This window comes from Pholis gunnellus (assembly GCF_910591455.1).
Source record: "Pholis gunnellus genome assembly, chromosome: 20".
Taxonomy (NCBI): Eukaryota; Metazoa; Chordata; class Actinopteri; order Perciformes; family Pholidae; genus Pholis; species Pholis gunnellus.
In genome coordinates, this window is record NC_136547.1 from 17,602,347 (window position 1) to 17,616,988 (window position 14,642).

General features: G+C 45.4%; 1 protein-coding gene across 5 annotated transcripts in view; it reads right to left on the reverse strand.

The window, feature by feature from the left end:
* LOC306712399 (partitioning defective 3 homolog) overlaps positions 1 to 14,642 on the reverse strand; it is a 305,150-nt gene that overhangs the window by 96,990 nt on the left and 193,518 nt on the right. For all 5 annotated transcript variants that reach the window (XM_079181659.1, XM_079181658.1, XM_079181656.1 and 2 more), the window contains 3 exons: positions 13,124 to 13,278; positions 4,849 to 5,082; positions 944 to 1,175 (listed from right to left, as the gene is read on the reverse strand). In XM_079181659.1, coding sequence (XP_079037785.1) covers positions 944 to 1,175; positions 4,849 to 5,082; positions 13,124 to 13,278 — 621 coding nt within the window. The remainder of the gene's footprint in view (positions 1 to 943; positions 1,176 to 4,848; positions 5,083 to 13,123; positions 13,279 to 14,642) is intronic.

Below are 14,642 nucleotides of genomic sequence, written 5' to 3' on the forward strand. Positions count from 1 at the left end.
TTTATGCTATATCCAAATGTGCACGGAATTGAAATAATTAATGTGACTCCCCCACTGATTTCCTCGTGGCAGAGACACTGGATGGATACCCGCGGGATGTTTACTTTCATCCACAGTCTCTTTGCACATGTCTCTTTGTATTGTCTAAGGATGGTCCAAAGTCACGATACACCGGGTAAAGAAGTTGTTTTTGTGTTTCAGTCCTCAGGAAGTGTTTTCCAAGCTGGGAGACAAACAAACAACCACGAAATGTGTCAGCAGAGGTAACCGGTTCAAATTTGCCTCCAACTTCCTGGCGTATGAGACGTGATAACACAACGTTGAAGACCGACAGCTGGCAATTGCTGACATTAAATCTTTTTTTTTTTTTTAACTGATGAATATCTGAAGGATGTTGAGAGCAGAATCATGCCCCCTGTCATGCTCTCCCGAGGTAGTCTGCCTCTAAAATCTTGCAAACACATGATGAGACGACCACTGAGAATACCAGCCAGGGGCAACAATTCCAACCTGCAGTCGATTTTATCCTCTTCAAAGGTCTTTTATCCCCTGAAACAAACCACAGCTCCCACATTAGCACCCATACCGGCCCTGAACATTGTCTGCTGGTGAACAAAATTGCGCGGCGTGTTTGGAAAGGAGGAGCGCGCACACGGGATTATGAATAAAACATGTTGCCCTTATTAAAAATAATCTGGCTCAAAAGTGCCAGAGGCCCTCGAGGTCGATAACTCCCCCTCCCCTCCATCTCCTTCCCTCCACCTCACAGGGTTCAAGGAGAGGGGTCCCTGATTAGCACTTGCAACATCCAGAGAATGCATTCAAATTCTGAGTGATCCGGTGGTGAGCGCGTTGAGGGGAATTAAATAAAGCAGATAGCGTTTAGCGCTCGGGGCGACGCAGGGGATGGGTTTTCGGATTTTGAGCTCTGACTCGTTCCTACCTGAACATCTCGCCCAGGCCCTTCAGCACGCCTTTCTTGGCTTTGCTCTTGTCCTTCTCCCTCTCTTTGTCCCTTTCGGGTTTCTTCTTCTCCTTCCCCCCGACCTTGTCCCGATCCCTCTGCCTGTCATCTTTGGAGGGGTTGCCGTTCAGCCCGGGTCCCGCAGTGAGGTCGCCGCTGGTGGACATCGACTCGCGACCTGATCTGGAGCTTCCCTCGGTGTCCTCGTCCACTGGAGGGAGGAGATAAGGGAGAGGAGAGGGTGTTTAATGTAGATATTGAGAGGGAGCAGCACACTCACACAAACGCGGGGATATAGAGAAATAAAGCCAGACACTTTAACTTCCACTTCCACTTGACTCCTTGTGGATGACAGAAGCTACATTTGAACTCAGCACATAACAACACTTCTTTTTATATCAGTTACAAAGCATCACTTCTATCATCAGACGAACCATGAAAAGAAAAACTGTGTCCCACAAGGTATCGCGGCTTTGAACAAAACACACGGCGCCTCATTACAGCTGAATATATTTACATTGTTCACCCTTTGAGATTTCAGTTGAATATTTTAATACTCCGCTGAAAGCCTCTGGTTATTTCATATGTGTACATTTCACACAGCTCACAAGAGAACTGTCTTTTTTCAGCCTTTTACGTTGCGTTTCATGAGAAGATGATGGAAACTGTGACGATCGTCGTGTGAATATGCTTCTTAATTTACGTCTCGACTAATTTGAATCCAGACATCAAATTGAAACCAAACTCCTTAGGTGATGCAGGGTTGATTAAACCCAAAGTTTCCATCACATCTAATCAGAACTGATGTGCAAAATGTAATTAATCTGTCAGTAATTATACATTTAAATAATCTTGAAAAAAGGCTCTCAGGGATCTTAATTGCAAATGTGGTGCACATCTCAGTCGGCGTAGCTCCTGTCTGTGCCGTATCTCTGGCTCGGAGGCGTGAGGTAGATGTCCTTCAGATTACAACTTATTACAGTCCTGCGTGTCGGCGTCTAAATTGTGCCTTTGATGGAAGAGGGAAGAGAACTTATCGTGAGGAAAGACGAGGGAGGGAGCATGATGGATTTATGGTACACGGGATGAGACAGGAGGGTGGAGCGGCTGGATTCACATTTCAAGGGACAGTTTGGTTTGCTTTCTCTTGTGATCTGTGGAGTTATCAACTATACGAGGCACTGTACGGCACGGATATAGAGCTAACCGGCAGCTTAAACCTGCTCAATTATGCAATTCACTGTCGCACGCAGCACCCTCCCTTCCTTTCCTCCACCTCCACAAATTTTGGGAGCAGGTTCAGCGTATCACTTTTATCACTCAATCTGCTGCCTGCTTATCATTCACTTAAGAGCAGCTGCAGCTGTGAGCAGTATCCGCCTATTTGAATGACTGAGATTAGCAGGAGTGCTAATGCTTCTACTGCTTAATGATACCAAGCTGCAGATAACATGCTAAACATTTTAATCCAGACCGTCCCACGGGGGCAGCGGCCATGTGTGCTCGTGGGTGTGGATGCACGGGCATGAGTGTGTGCGCATTTGTTTGTGGCAAGTACAGACTGTATAGAAGAAGTGGAGGTGGTCGCGGTGACGTCACCCAATGGCTTGTGGAGTGCTGTTTTGAAGCATGGAGGTTGGCTTTTTGGCTGTCGTCATTTCGTTTTTTGGCCGACCCAGAAGTGACACAAGTGGGTGGAGTACAACCGAACGTGGAATAAGACATTTTAGGCGACCAAAACGTTGCAATTCACTTTCATGAACTGAAATCACACCATGAAAGGGTTAAAGTTTAAAGTTCTAAAGTACAAAGAACTTCCAGACCGGCCGTGGTAGAGACCTGTCAACAACAAGGTAGCCCCGCCCTAAAGCATACCCTGCTTTATGGTCTGTTTGACTCTAAATGGACCATAATTTACTAAATGAACATCATGCTGTATTGAAGAAGACTTGAAACTAGAGATTGAGACCATAAACTGAGGTTTACAATGTTTTCTGAGGTAATAAATCAAGAGAGAAGTAGAGTCATTTTCTCATAGATTTCTATACAATCAGACTCCTTTTTGCGAACAGAGTCGCCGCCCCCTGCTGGCCATTAGAATGAATGTAAGTTGAAGGCACTTCCGCACTGCCATCACTTCAGAAACGGAGGATGCTCTCTGGTGGCAGGCTCTTTACATGTAGAGAAGCAAAGGCCTCATATTGTGTTATCGGGGAGGCCAAGCAATAGGGAACACGTCATTTAAATGCAATTTTTTCCATTTTCCTTGACTCTTTCAAATAAAACAAGACAGGAAACAAAGCTATCTCCTATCAGAAAACATACAAAAGACTTTAAAACCGGACATCAATGGAAAATAAAAAGACTGTGTTGACAACATGACGGCAAAGATGAAAGCATCAGGAGACTGAAAGACAATTTGCAGAGACAGACAACCACAGGAAACCTTTTCTCACTTTAGTGATACTCTACCATTAAACCCTGCTTTAAACACCAAGGACATTTAAGCCGGCCCGTCAGCAAAGGTTATGACAGACAAGTAAAATTGACGGTCTTAAAAGAAGGGATTTTTGCTCAGCAGAGCATATTTTTCTTTCTTTTTATTTCCTCAAACGATGCAACACAAAGTAGCACAAGGGAAAGTGCATTTTTTTCAACAGCGGGATATCTTGTGGGGACACATTTTCTTTAGGTGATGCCACATTCTTATTTTATGTAAATAAAAGTCTGGGAGCAGAGGAAGGCAGCGGCTTATCTGTCAACTTTGACTATTAACCTCAGTGACGAGCACGGACTGGCTGCTTTTATCTAAATTGAAAAACAGAGTTATTTGAATATCATGGGGGAGAATGCAATATACCACGGCAGGGGAAATCGCTTGCTTTCCCCATTTTTCTTTGCCGAGATAAGACTGTATTTAGTGGCTTGCCGACAGAGCTTATGAGAACAAAGCGTTTCAGGCAAATAATTCCCTCTTTTTCAAATGTCCCCCCCCCCCCACCAGCTCTTTTAATGGAATCCTTTAATGGTGAATGGAAATGTATATCTGGTGATTACTCTTGTGGTGTTGCAGTGTTATTACCTGTCACCAAACGTAAGACGGCTGTCTCTCGATCCCCGTGTCTTTTTGTCATCAGACACCAGGCGGGGATGGATACGTTCACACAAACGGAAAGTGGCTTGTCTCTCTCCTTTCTAATGTCGTCTTTATAGTTTCGAATAAAAGAATATTAATTCTGGTTTCAATCCCAGTCAGGTACGCGGGAGAACTAATGTGAGGAATCCTAGCAAAGTTGTACGGCGTCATGTGCCAAAACAAGTTGGCACAGACTGAAGCAAAGACATGTATTTCATTTATAATCTTTGTGAATGCGATTACGTGACATTGAGATATTACGTGTAAAATGGATACGATAGCAGCCAGACTTATGTGGGTAAACAGCAGAATTTTCCCTTTGCGTGCACTCTTGTTTAAAAACATGGCAATGCACTTTAAGAGAATGTATGCTCCTGGGAGAACATGCTGCCACAGTCTCTGACAATTTCACTCAACGTGAACTCTGTGAATAATAATGAGTGTGTAACCTAGACGCTTATTGCAGCTGTGAGCTGTGCATTATGACAAACACACACACACACACATCTCTCCAGCAAAAGGGGATCCCTAACCTAGTTTACTTGGGGGTAAATCCCGCCGTTCTAAAAACAAAAAAGCTCCGGGGAGGCATTATTAAGTTGGCCTACATTACACTGGCTGCATTTTCTTTGTAATGATCTGCTAATATCCTCTATTGTACATTATATAATGACCCACATTATTCTGGATCACCGCTATGAATAAATAGAGAAAGCTTTGCATGAGCAACTTATGTCTAAACACTCACATGTCTCGGCGCTGTTCTCCTCTTCTGCCGTTGTGACGCCAGGTTTCTCGTATGATTTGTCGATTGCAGCCCGGAAGCTCTCGTTGCAGCCGCGGCCCCTGGCGATGCGCGAGCGCGCCCTTTTAACGGTGATCTCGCCGTTCAGCGTCGCCTCTGCAACGGCCGTCTGGAGGCTTTCAAGGGAGCTGGACTTTTTCAGGCCCAGCGAGGGTCCGAGGATCTGCTCTGCGACACCTGTGGGAAGAGGAAGTAGCGTCAGTGAGGCCCGCAGACTATTAGCGCGTGACTCTAACTCCCCCAGAAGGCGACCCGAAGCCATCGTCTCCGAGCTCATTGCGTGTCGATGAGTCATTCACGTGTTGCTGGTTTCATATGGGATGAAGCTATGCGGAGTAGAAGGTGTGAGACTGGCAATTAACATGAAAAACAAAGGATGCCATTGCCTCGCCAATGAAGTGTGTGGAATGAGAACAGAGTATTATATCTTCACTGAGACACTTTCCCATTGAGAATTATAATTCAAGCTTTGTCCTTGTGTCTGCACAGTTGAATTACGTGGCTGAAACATAATGCATATAAATGGGGCAATATCAAAGACAGCAATGTACCGCAGCACCGCAGCAATCGCAGTGTCATACCAAGCTATTATAAGTTCCCCAAATGTTTAGAGAGAGTGTAAACTATTTCCAAAGGTGCTCCTCTCACTGCTCTCTCTCTCTCTCTCTCTTTTACTTGTAGTTGCTCTGAGGATAAAACAGAAAGAGATGGCGTTTAGACTAAGCATATCTAAGTCCATTCTCTTGTGTTCACAAGCCCGTCATAGCACAAACAATATATCTCAAAGCTGCAATCTTTTTGCTCAGTTTCTAAGGCCTCCGCATGTGTAGATGTTAGATAGCAGGTGATAGCACACCATGCAGGGCAGAACAAGGCTCCCTTATCGGCCTTATGTTGATTACCCTGCAGGGAGAAAACCACCAGAACATTAGTCGACACAGGCCGCCTGCAGAACAAAGCGAGAAACCCATGGCACCTTTCCAACACATTGCAATCACATTAACGGCACATAGCAACACAATACACACTTTAGTGTGAGCATGAGGGGCTGTTATGGCTTGAAATAGGTTTGCAAAGGAGCTAATTGGAGTAGCTCACATATATCATACTTGTAAGACAAAGTATCTGAAGGACAGACACGGAGCTGATGGATACGCTGGTAGACCAGCTGTGTGGAAAGCAAAGAGAATGCTGAACAGTCAACCTCTTCAACACCGTTGCCAGGCCCAAGACTGGTGGTAATTATTTTTCCGATTCTTGCCAGGGGTTTGTTTAGGGTATGTAAGTGGAGCGCGTCGCAGGTATTGGTATTTCATTTTGTCAAGGAGCGTCCGTCAGTTCCCCCGGAGCTCTTGGCTTACCCGCCGCTTGGTAAACAAGCAGCCTGGTTGATTTTCTGTCCCCTTTATTCTGCCTCGACTCAGCGCGCAGCAAGCGGCTGTCGAAAGGTAACAAGATGGATTTCTGAGAATGTGCAGGTGAGGCCTTGTTGGGCGTAAACGTCTGCGGAGGAAACTATCAGTAATAATGGATAAACAGTTGATTCAATTACTCCGGCGGCCTCGCTGACTCTCTGAGGGCGCAGCACATGTCGTTGGAGTCTGGACAGAGCCGCATTGTATCTTTACGACTCCCCGTAGGCCATATAGACCCTCCACATGCAGCCAGTGTGTGCTAGTGTTTCCTCTGTGGCTTCGTGTGGTGTAAATAAACGTCTCCTGCAGCTCTTCCTGTTAGGTTTTCATTGCACATTTTGCTATATGGTCTTGTCTTTACCCCTTACGGAATAGAACACAAACATGCAGACAACGTGTGTATATGTTTGCATGTGTGTGGGATTCCGCAATAAGGCCCATTGACACAAACTGCACACACTTCGATGTAAGCTACCGTCAACAAGACCCTCCGCGTGTTTAAAGTGGCCTAAATGAGACGTGACCCACCGCTGCTGGGCCGCCACAGCGGATCTTTGGATGGGGGGCTGCAAAGCCAAACACGGATTAGGCAAAGAAAACAAACCTCCATCACTGAAAGAAAAACACTTTGTGACCGTTGTTTGGAGTACTCCCCTCTGAAATACATTTGTTTTAGGGTACGAGAGACGGAGGCAGGATGAGAAGAAACATGTGGCTGTGTGGATACACAAAGGTTGCAAAAGCAGGGTGCGAATGAGTTAAGGGCTTAAGAAGGAAGAGGGTAAACTAGCAGCAGCGTGCACAAATGCATACAAGCTGCCACGGTTATCACAATTTCACCAGTGGCGGCGGGTCTCTTGTGTTGGCCGAACTCCTTTGCTATTCGGCTCTTGATCCCTTAACCAAGCAAACCTGCAGCAGCTCAGCCGTGATTAGCCAGCTATCTGCGTTTCACAGTTCAAACACACAGTATCTAGCCAGCTCCTTGCAGAGGACAAATGTAGGGAAGAGCAGAGATTGATTTCTTATTTCAATCATCTTGTCATTTTAAGGAAACTGAAAGTTTTTAATGCTACTTCCTGGATCGTCAGGGTCAAAAGGACAACCCTCTTCCTGCTTTGTTTGCTAGCAGTGCACCTTTACTGAGAGTGTGAGTGCTTCTCTATCATCCGTGGTGGCTATAGATCTGGTGTCAAAGAAGGCGGATAGGCTAAAAGGTCAGCTGTTTAGCCTGTGGTGTTGGGTTTCCAGACTGGTAAACGGACAGTTATGTCTTTAACGCACCATTTTACCTTCCTTTTTGTTAATGTTAATACAATTGCCAAATCCCAAGAGAACCTGGACTCAATCCTGAAAGTGCCATTCGAAATAAATGACCACCAATCCTATAATGCTGCATCCCATTTAGTGGGAAGAGCCTTCAGGCTGCATTGGACAGTAAAATGAAACTTTACTGTGTGCTACACATATCCAGGGGGTTAAAAGCCCTCTGGCTGCAGGACAAGAGGATTCATTTTACTGCTTAGTTCCTCCGAAGAGGTGGGCCATTTCTGATTACTACGACAAATTTTAATGCCGGGAAAGCATGAATAGCCTTGCAAGACCCGGCGAACGCAAGTAAAAAATCATGTAATTCATTTGTTCAGAGGGAGTAATCTCATCACGGGAAGGACAAGAGAGGACAGTCTAAAGAGAAAAAACACATTATGAGGAAACATAGGCGCTGATTCAGGGTAGCAGGAAAATGCAGTCATTTTTCATACTTTGTGGATAAAACTCAATCAATCCAGCGCAAATGCCATGTAAATTTCAGTTTTTTGGAAGCTTATGCGTAAAGCCCGCCAACAGTGGACACGCAGAAGCCAGGGTGCATGTTTGACACATTGGGATTGCAAGTTAGAGCCGCACAGGATGCAACAGTTCAAGGGAACACAAATGACATCTGCTGTAATCGGGAACGGGGAATAATCCTCCCACTCGGTATTCCGCGCCGCGATCCCCGTCGCCATTGTTTCTAGGCGCCGTGGCGAGCGCCTGAGAGGAGCGGAGAGACAAAGAGGACGGGCGAGCGAGGCAAAGGGAGGGAGTTTGCCCATAGACCCCGGCTGCCTCGAACCTGCCTTTGTTTTCCCCAGAAGCAGTCGCGGCTCTCCTGGGAGAGTTTGACGGACAGCTCTCTGTATGCCAGTCTATTATGTGATTCCTATCACACAACAGAAGCCTCGCTGCTCTGCTCCTCATCTCCCTCTTATTCAGAGGGATGAAAATACATATTCCCCCATCGCATGCAGACACAAGTTTGTCACTCCCCACACGTCCGGAGGACAAATGAAAATCATCAAAATGAAATACACAAAAAAGGGAAAAAGACAATCAAACCAAATAGGGGGAGAGTGCACCTGGAATTTTGTCATGGCCGCCGTGCTGTGTTCCTTAGCCAGATTAAGGGCAAGGACAGTTAATTGGAGAAGATCCATTGCCATTAAACGTTAAAGGGGAGGTATGGCAAACTCCATGAATAAATCAGCAGCGGTTATTACAGGAACAGGAGCCCATAGTATAATTAGAGCAGCTAAAACGATGCTCTCCGGCCATTATTCACCACGGGCCCTTGCATGTAAAGATCTGTGTACAGACAGGGGCTCCATTACACATAATTTATTCAGAGAGCCAGGGCTTTAAGCAGGGCGGTAAAAGGGTAATTATGTTAAAAATAGCCTCCAAGGTGGTCGGGGGGAAGGCCATGTCCAGGTATCCTAGTGGAAGTGAGGCGTCCCCGGGTCGAACCGGCTCCTATTTCTCTGCCAGTTGTGGATCATTAGCCCCGACAGAGGACGTCCTCTGTACGCTGTGTCACACAGGAATCACCATTACCCGGACCGGCTAACATCTCAATCAAGGATGCTGGATACCGTCCTGTGATTGTGCCGTTTTATCAACCCAATGAAATGATATATTTCAACATGTTCATCGCTCTCCAAGTGAACTTGTTATTAATATGCAGAGGCTGGCAACTCCCACTGCAAGCCTTGCAACCCAATGGATCTGCAACTGACTGGAGAACAGTGAGCTTCAAGTGAGGGGTCTCTCTTTTACCATTTACCTGTCACTGACGGGGCTCCATTAGTCTCTTAATATTTGTTTTGAACAAAACCAAATGGTATATTTCTGCATAAATGGAATGTTGCATACCTGGTATGGTATGGTATTCCACGTATGATATATATTTTTAAATATCCTTGTACACAACAAGCAAAAAGCATGTCAGTTTCCAATGAGAAATCACTCAAAAACATCCTCTTGTGACCCAGTAGTCAGCTCATTCTGTGTTAATGTCATAGAGCGAAGGCACTCCAACACCCTCCAACCGGAGCTCAGCCTGACTATGATGGATCAATTGCAGCCGAGCTGAAGAGGCCAACTGGCAGTGAATGTCTCCATTGCAAATGCCACTCCATTGCCTGGCTCCCTCCAGCCCGACACAACTCCTGGATTAATGAGTGTTTTCTTCAATCATTTGCGCTGCCGAACGAGCACAATGGCACAGGTCCCCACATTAGTTGCCAAGTCTCTATTCAACGCCATGCAACTCCCCTCTCAGCGATATGAAAAACCTTTTTAGATCATGCTGCAATTACCTCAAACAACTCTCTCTTCCATAAGCCCATATGCATAGAAAGGTGCCAGGATCACACGGCTAATAATGGTTGATTATGAGCTGGTTATGGGGAAAGTACGGGCCCGCGTTTCCAATCTCAATGATTGAAGCGTAGAGCCAGCTGAACCGTTGTGTGGTCCATTGTAATAACGGTGAAAGTATTGAGCTGGTTGGTTCTCGTGCCGCAGTTAATCTCATCTGCTGCTGTTAAAGAGCGTAAACAAGCAGGAGTAGCTCGTGAATTCTGTCCATTGAGCACATGCCAAGCAGAAAGTGCAGGGCAGACACCGAATAGTTTGAGAATAGCGACGCAAGTAGAACAGGATACTAGACTCGGCACAAGGGCCTGTCAATCATGAGGCTTACAAGGAAAAAGTGTCCGGCGTTGGGCTAATGTATTACTGCCAGTTGTGGCACCTCCAGTCTCTTACTTCCCTTTACTTCCTTCGCTCAATCTTGTTCCCCCTATCTAAATGGGATTGAACCGCGGGGTGTCTGACCAGTTTAGCCCATTTCAACAATGACGGGCTTCAAAGTCACAGAATCCATCTCCTCATGTGATTTGCGAGGCACCTGGGACACGATTAAAAAGGAGGGACCAAAATACCTATAGCGACAGAGCCAAATGAGAGTCAGCAGGGGATAGCGTTGTTGGGCATGTTATTAACCGTTTAGTCAGGGTAGCTTTGAAGGCACAGCTTCATTAAAGTGTTAATAGAAAGCAGATAGGTATGCTTACACCTGCTACTTCCCCAACCTTCTGAAGACGAACCTCAATGTCCAACAGTGCGCCAAAGAAAAGGCTTGAGGATAAATACTGGCACTCTATTCTTTGGCTCATTTAATTTAAAACTCTGTTATACATTACCCATAGGCCCCTTTTCATTGTGTGGCTTTGATGTAATAATTTCATTAAAATAATCAACATACTGTAGCAGCGTGCGCCTTTTCAGATAAACCGAACGCACGTGACACCCGGTACGTGCCGAATCACGATGTGTGTCTCTCATTTTCGAACAGAGACACCAGAGCTCGCGCTCCGTGTATTGACTGAACTATTGCTCCTCCGGGAACTCGTGTCAGCTACTAGAGTTATTATATGTGAGGAACAAGTTAGTTGTTTCCCCGCACACTCTGAACGCCGTGTTATTTCCACTGATGGATTATGATTTTATGTTGGCAAGGATTTCTGTCAGCAGGATATTCCACAAACTCAATTGGGCCCCGCGAGAAGTGGAGGGGAATGTGATTTTGAATTACATCTCATAACGCACACACTGATCCTGAGGACTAAGACGCAGTAGAACAATAACAGAGATTTGTAAAAGGTCGATAACTCTGGTTATACCAAGAGTGAGGCCTCGTCTTATGAGCAGATCAACGCGTAATATTCTGTAATAAACAAACCGCTGTTTCGCTGGAACTAATCAAATTCACAAATAAATACTGATGCCACTTTGGAACAATTAAGAAGCTTTTTTGATTGAAGCCATTGATAAAAATGTGCATTTGCAATGATGAGAACGCCATCGCGGAGCGATCTCAGCATCCCGTCCATTCTACTCGCCTCCTGCGCTCAGTTATAGCCAATTATCTTTTTATTCGACGCTAAGAACGTAATGGAAAATATGTTTATGCTCCGCTAATGGCTGGGTGAAACCTATCCAGTCGCAAACTATCGTCTTTCTCCTCAGCAGCACCGAAAAGTCTGTGTTGTCCGGGTTCACTTTGCAGAAAAGTTTTGAGGGTGGACAAAGGGTAGGGCTACTACAGGGAAGGTGGACCCCACAGAGCTGAGTGCAGTGGCCCGAACATGCACCAGCCTGTGGGAGAGTCAGAGATTTCTACAGGTCTCTGGGCTCCGTGTGGAATGGAGTTGGCTGTTATCTGTTATGATTAGCCAGTGATGCGAGAGAAGGCAGCGTCTGCTTCAGTCTCAGTTGGAGACTCTGGACTCACACCATCTTCTTCCTCAGATACAGTCTGTGTGTTTGAGGGTGTATACATCATTAGACAGTCACTAAAGAGGCCATTTTCCTCTCTTTATTGTGTTTTACCCATGCTCCACTGGACACGTGGGCCATGGGAGATGGAGGCCAAAAGAGGGGAGGTGGTGGCTGGACAGAATTGTAAGGACTCCGTGTGTGTGTGTTTTTTTTTTCAAAGTGTCACCATTTCCCCAGTATTGTGCATTTACTGAGACAGCCCGGAAAAAAAGTGAGAGACATTGAGTGCTTGAGGAGTCACAGGTTACAGTGAGATCTATTCCATTATCACTTCGGGATGTCCACCAAGGAATGGTCCGACAATCATGGAAGTTTCACTGTAAACAAACCCACATTTTAGCCTCAGACCTAGTTGACCCAAGTTCGCCTTTGTAAACATTCATCACAGGCCAACTTTCGTACATGCCATACTTGCACAATTTTCCCATGAATTGAGAGATTGCTACCAACATCTCAAGTATTTTTGTTTACTTTACCTCTGAAGTCATTTAGATAATCCTGATAAACTGCTTCCTCGTTTACAGCCTGCCTGATCGATTACTTTTGTAAGTACAAAGTTATTCTCAACAATAAAAATGATTTCTAATACTATGGAAATGTTAAATTCTAATAAACTGGAATTGTGTTTTTAAAAGAAAAGTTGACATTTTGGTAGAGTTGGCTGCCAAAGAGAGCCAGAGAGAAGATTTATACCACTCTCATGGCTGTATGCTAAATATGTAACTACAGCCAGCAGCCGGCTGACGTAGGTTAGCACAAAGACTAGAAACGGGGGGAAAAGGTAGCCTGGCTTGTCCAAAGGTTAGAAAATCTGCCAACCAGCACCTCTAGAGTTCCCTAGATAACACATTGTATTTTATTTGGTAAAACCGTACAAAAACCAACATGTAAAAATGACATTTCGTCATTTTATGAGGTCTAGTGTCCCAAACTATTTCTTGGAAAGCGACCATTTACCAGGCAACAAGCGCAGAATGAGTAGCTGATAAGAAGTCTGGTATGTAACCCTATAGGTAAAACAGCATTTGTGTATTGAAAAAGCGAATAAGCACATTTCCAAAAATGAAGAACTGTTCCTTTAATCACACACTCTCGACTCCACGCATGTGTAATGTGTAAAGCATAACGGCGTATTTTACCCAGATCCATGCTCTTGGACTTGCGCGTCTTCATGATCTCCAGCTCAGCGGGATTTTCGTATTGTTTGGTGCGTTTTTCAGACATGCTCTGGCGGCCGAAGCCCTCCCTCTGGAACGAGCCGTCGGGGTCGTCGTTAGCGTCTGGACTGAGCGAGCTGCAGTTCATGAGGAAGAAAGGAAGTATTATGATGATTCCATGAGACACGACACATGCATTATTATTATCCAATATTCTATTATTATCCACATCAATAAGCTGTTTTATTTCTAGGGCCTATCTTTATAATAAGACTGTGACATCAAATCTACCTATTAAAATTCATACACCCCCAAATCTCAGCCCAAAACACACCTTCACTTTCACACAATGACCATCAACATTCAATACTCCTTCATTTCAATGACTTTTCTAATCAAGGACACCTCGGCTGGGTGGGATCAGGACGTGTTGCAATTGGGTAGAAGAGGCCCGGCTAAGATGTGTGATACCCCAGTGAGGTGAGGGTGCTCTGGGGTCATGGCCACTCAATAACCCCCCCCCCCCCCCCCCCCCCCCCCACATCCTCCTATATGTCTGGAGCAGAGGCCCACCATAGTGCGCTCCCTTTGAGATCCTCTATCTCTGTCTGGATCTTAATTGAAAAACCTGAGGGGGAGTGTGGAAAGGAGGTGGGGGAGTAGGGGGAGCCGCGGTATTTGCATGCAGAAGAGTGCGTTTACAATTAAGGTGAGAACATCTTGCCATTTGACGGGAGACAGAGGGGAGGCGATGTGGTGCTGATGGAGTCTAACACATGTTATATGCATGAGAGGACACTGTCACTGTTTCCTTTGTCCTGTTGATGATCATACATTATAACCATTAAAGGGTGTTTGTATTTTTACCTCTAGAGGAGGATGGCATTCCTGCAGTTTGACATTAGAAATGTCATCAAATATAAATGATCTCTCCTGTGATTGAGAATGAGTTGGAAGTTAAAAAGTGGAGTAGTCGGAATGAATATGATTTTTTGACAGTGTATCCTCTTGGAGCAGATGCGCCTTCAAGAACCCTTCATTATTCGTAATCTCACGTACCAGCGACTGCAGACCTGCTGGCACTAGTTTGCATGTAAACAATTCTTATTTGGGTTGTCAACCCCATTTAACAAAAGAGCTGCTTCATGTGTCACCGAGGAGCCGGCGTCAACGTGTCACTTTGCTGTCGACCGTACCTGACAATTCCCACTAAGATCAGAGCGCCTCACAGGACCAACTGCGGCTGACACAGGAAGAGCGGTAGGTGGAGCAGGAAGAGAGGAATGACAGCACAGATGTATTATTCATTTATTCATCATCCCTCGCTATTCTCCTCTCATCACTCCAAGGCCACAAAAAAAAAAAAAAAAAACAGCCTGCCCTCTTTTTCCCGCAAATGTCATCTGTCGGAAGCGTGACTGAGACGGTGCGGGAGAGAAAAGGACGTATTTACAGCCCGAGTTTAGATTTCATTCACTCTTGCCAGTATTGAGTTTTGAGG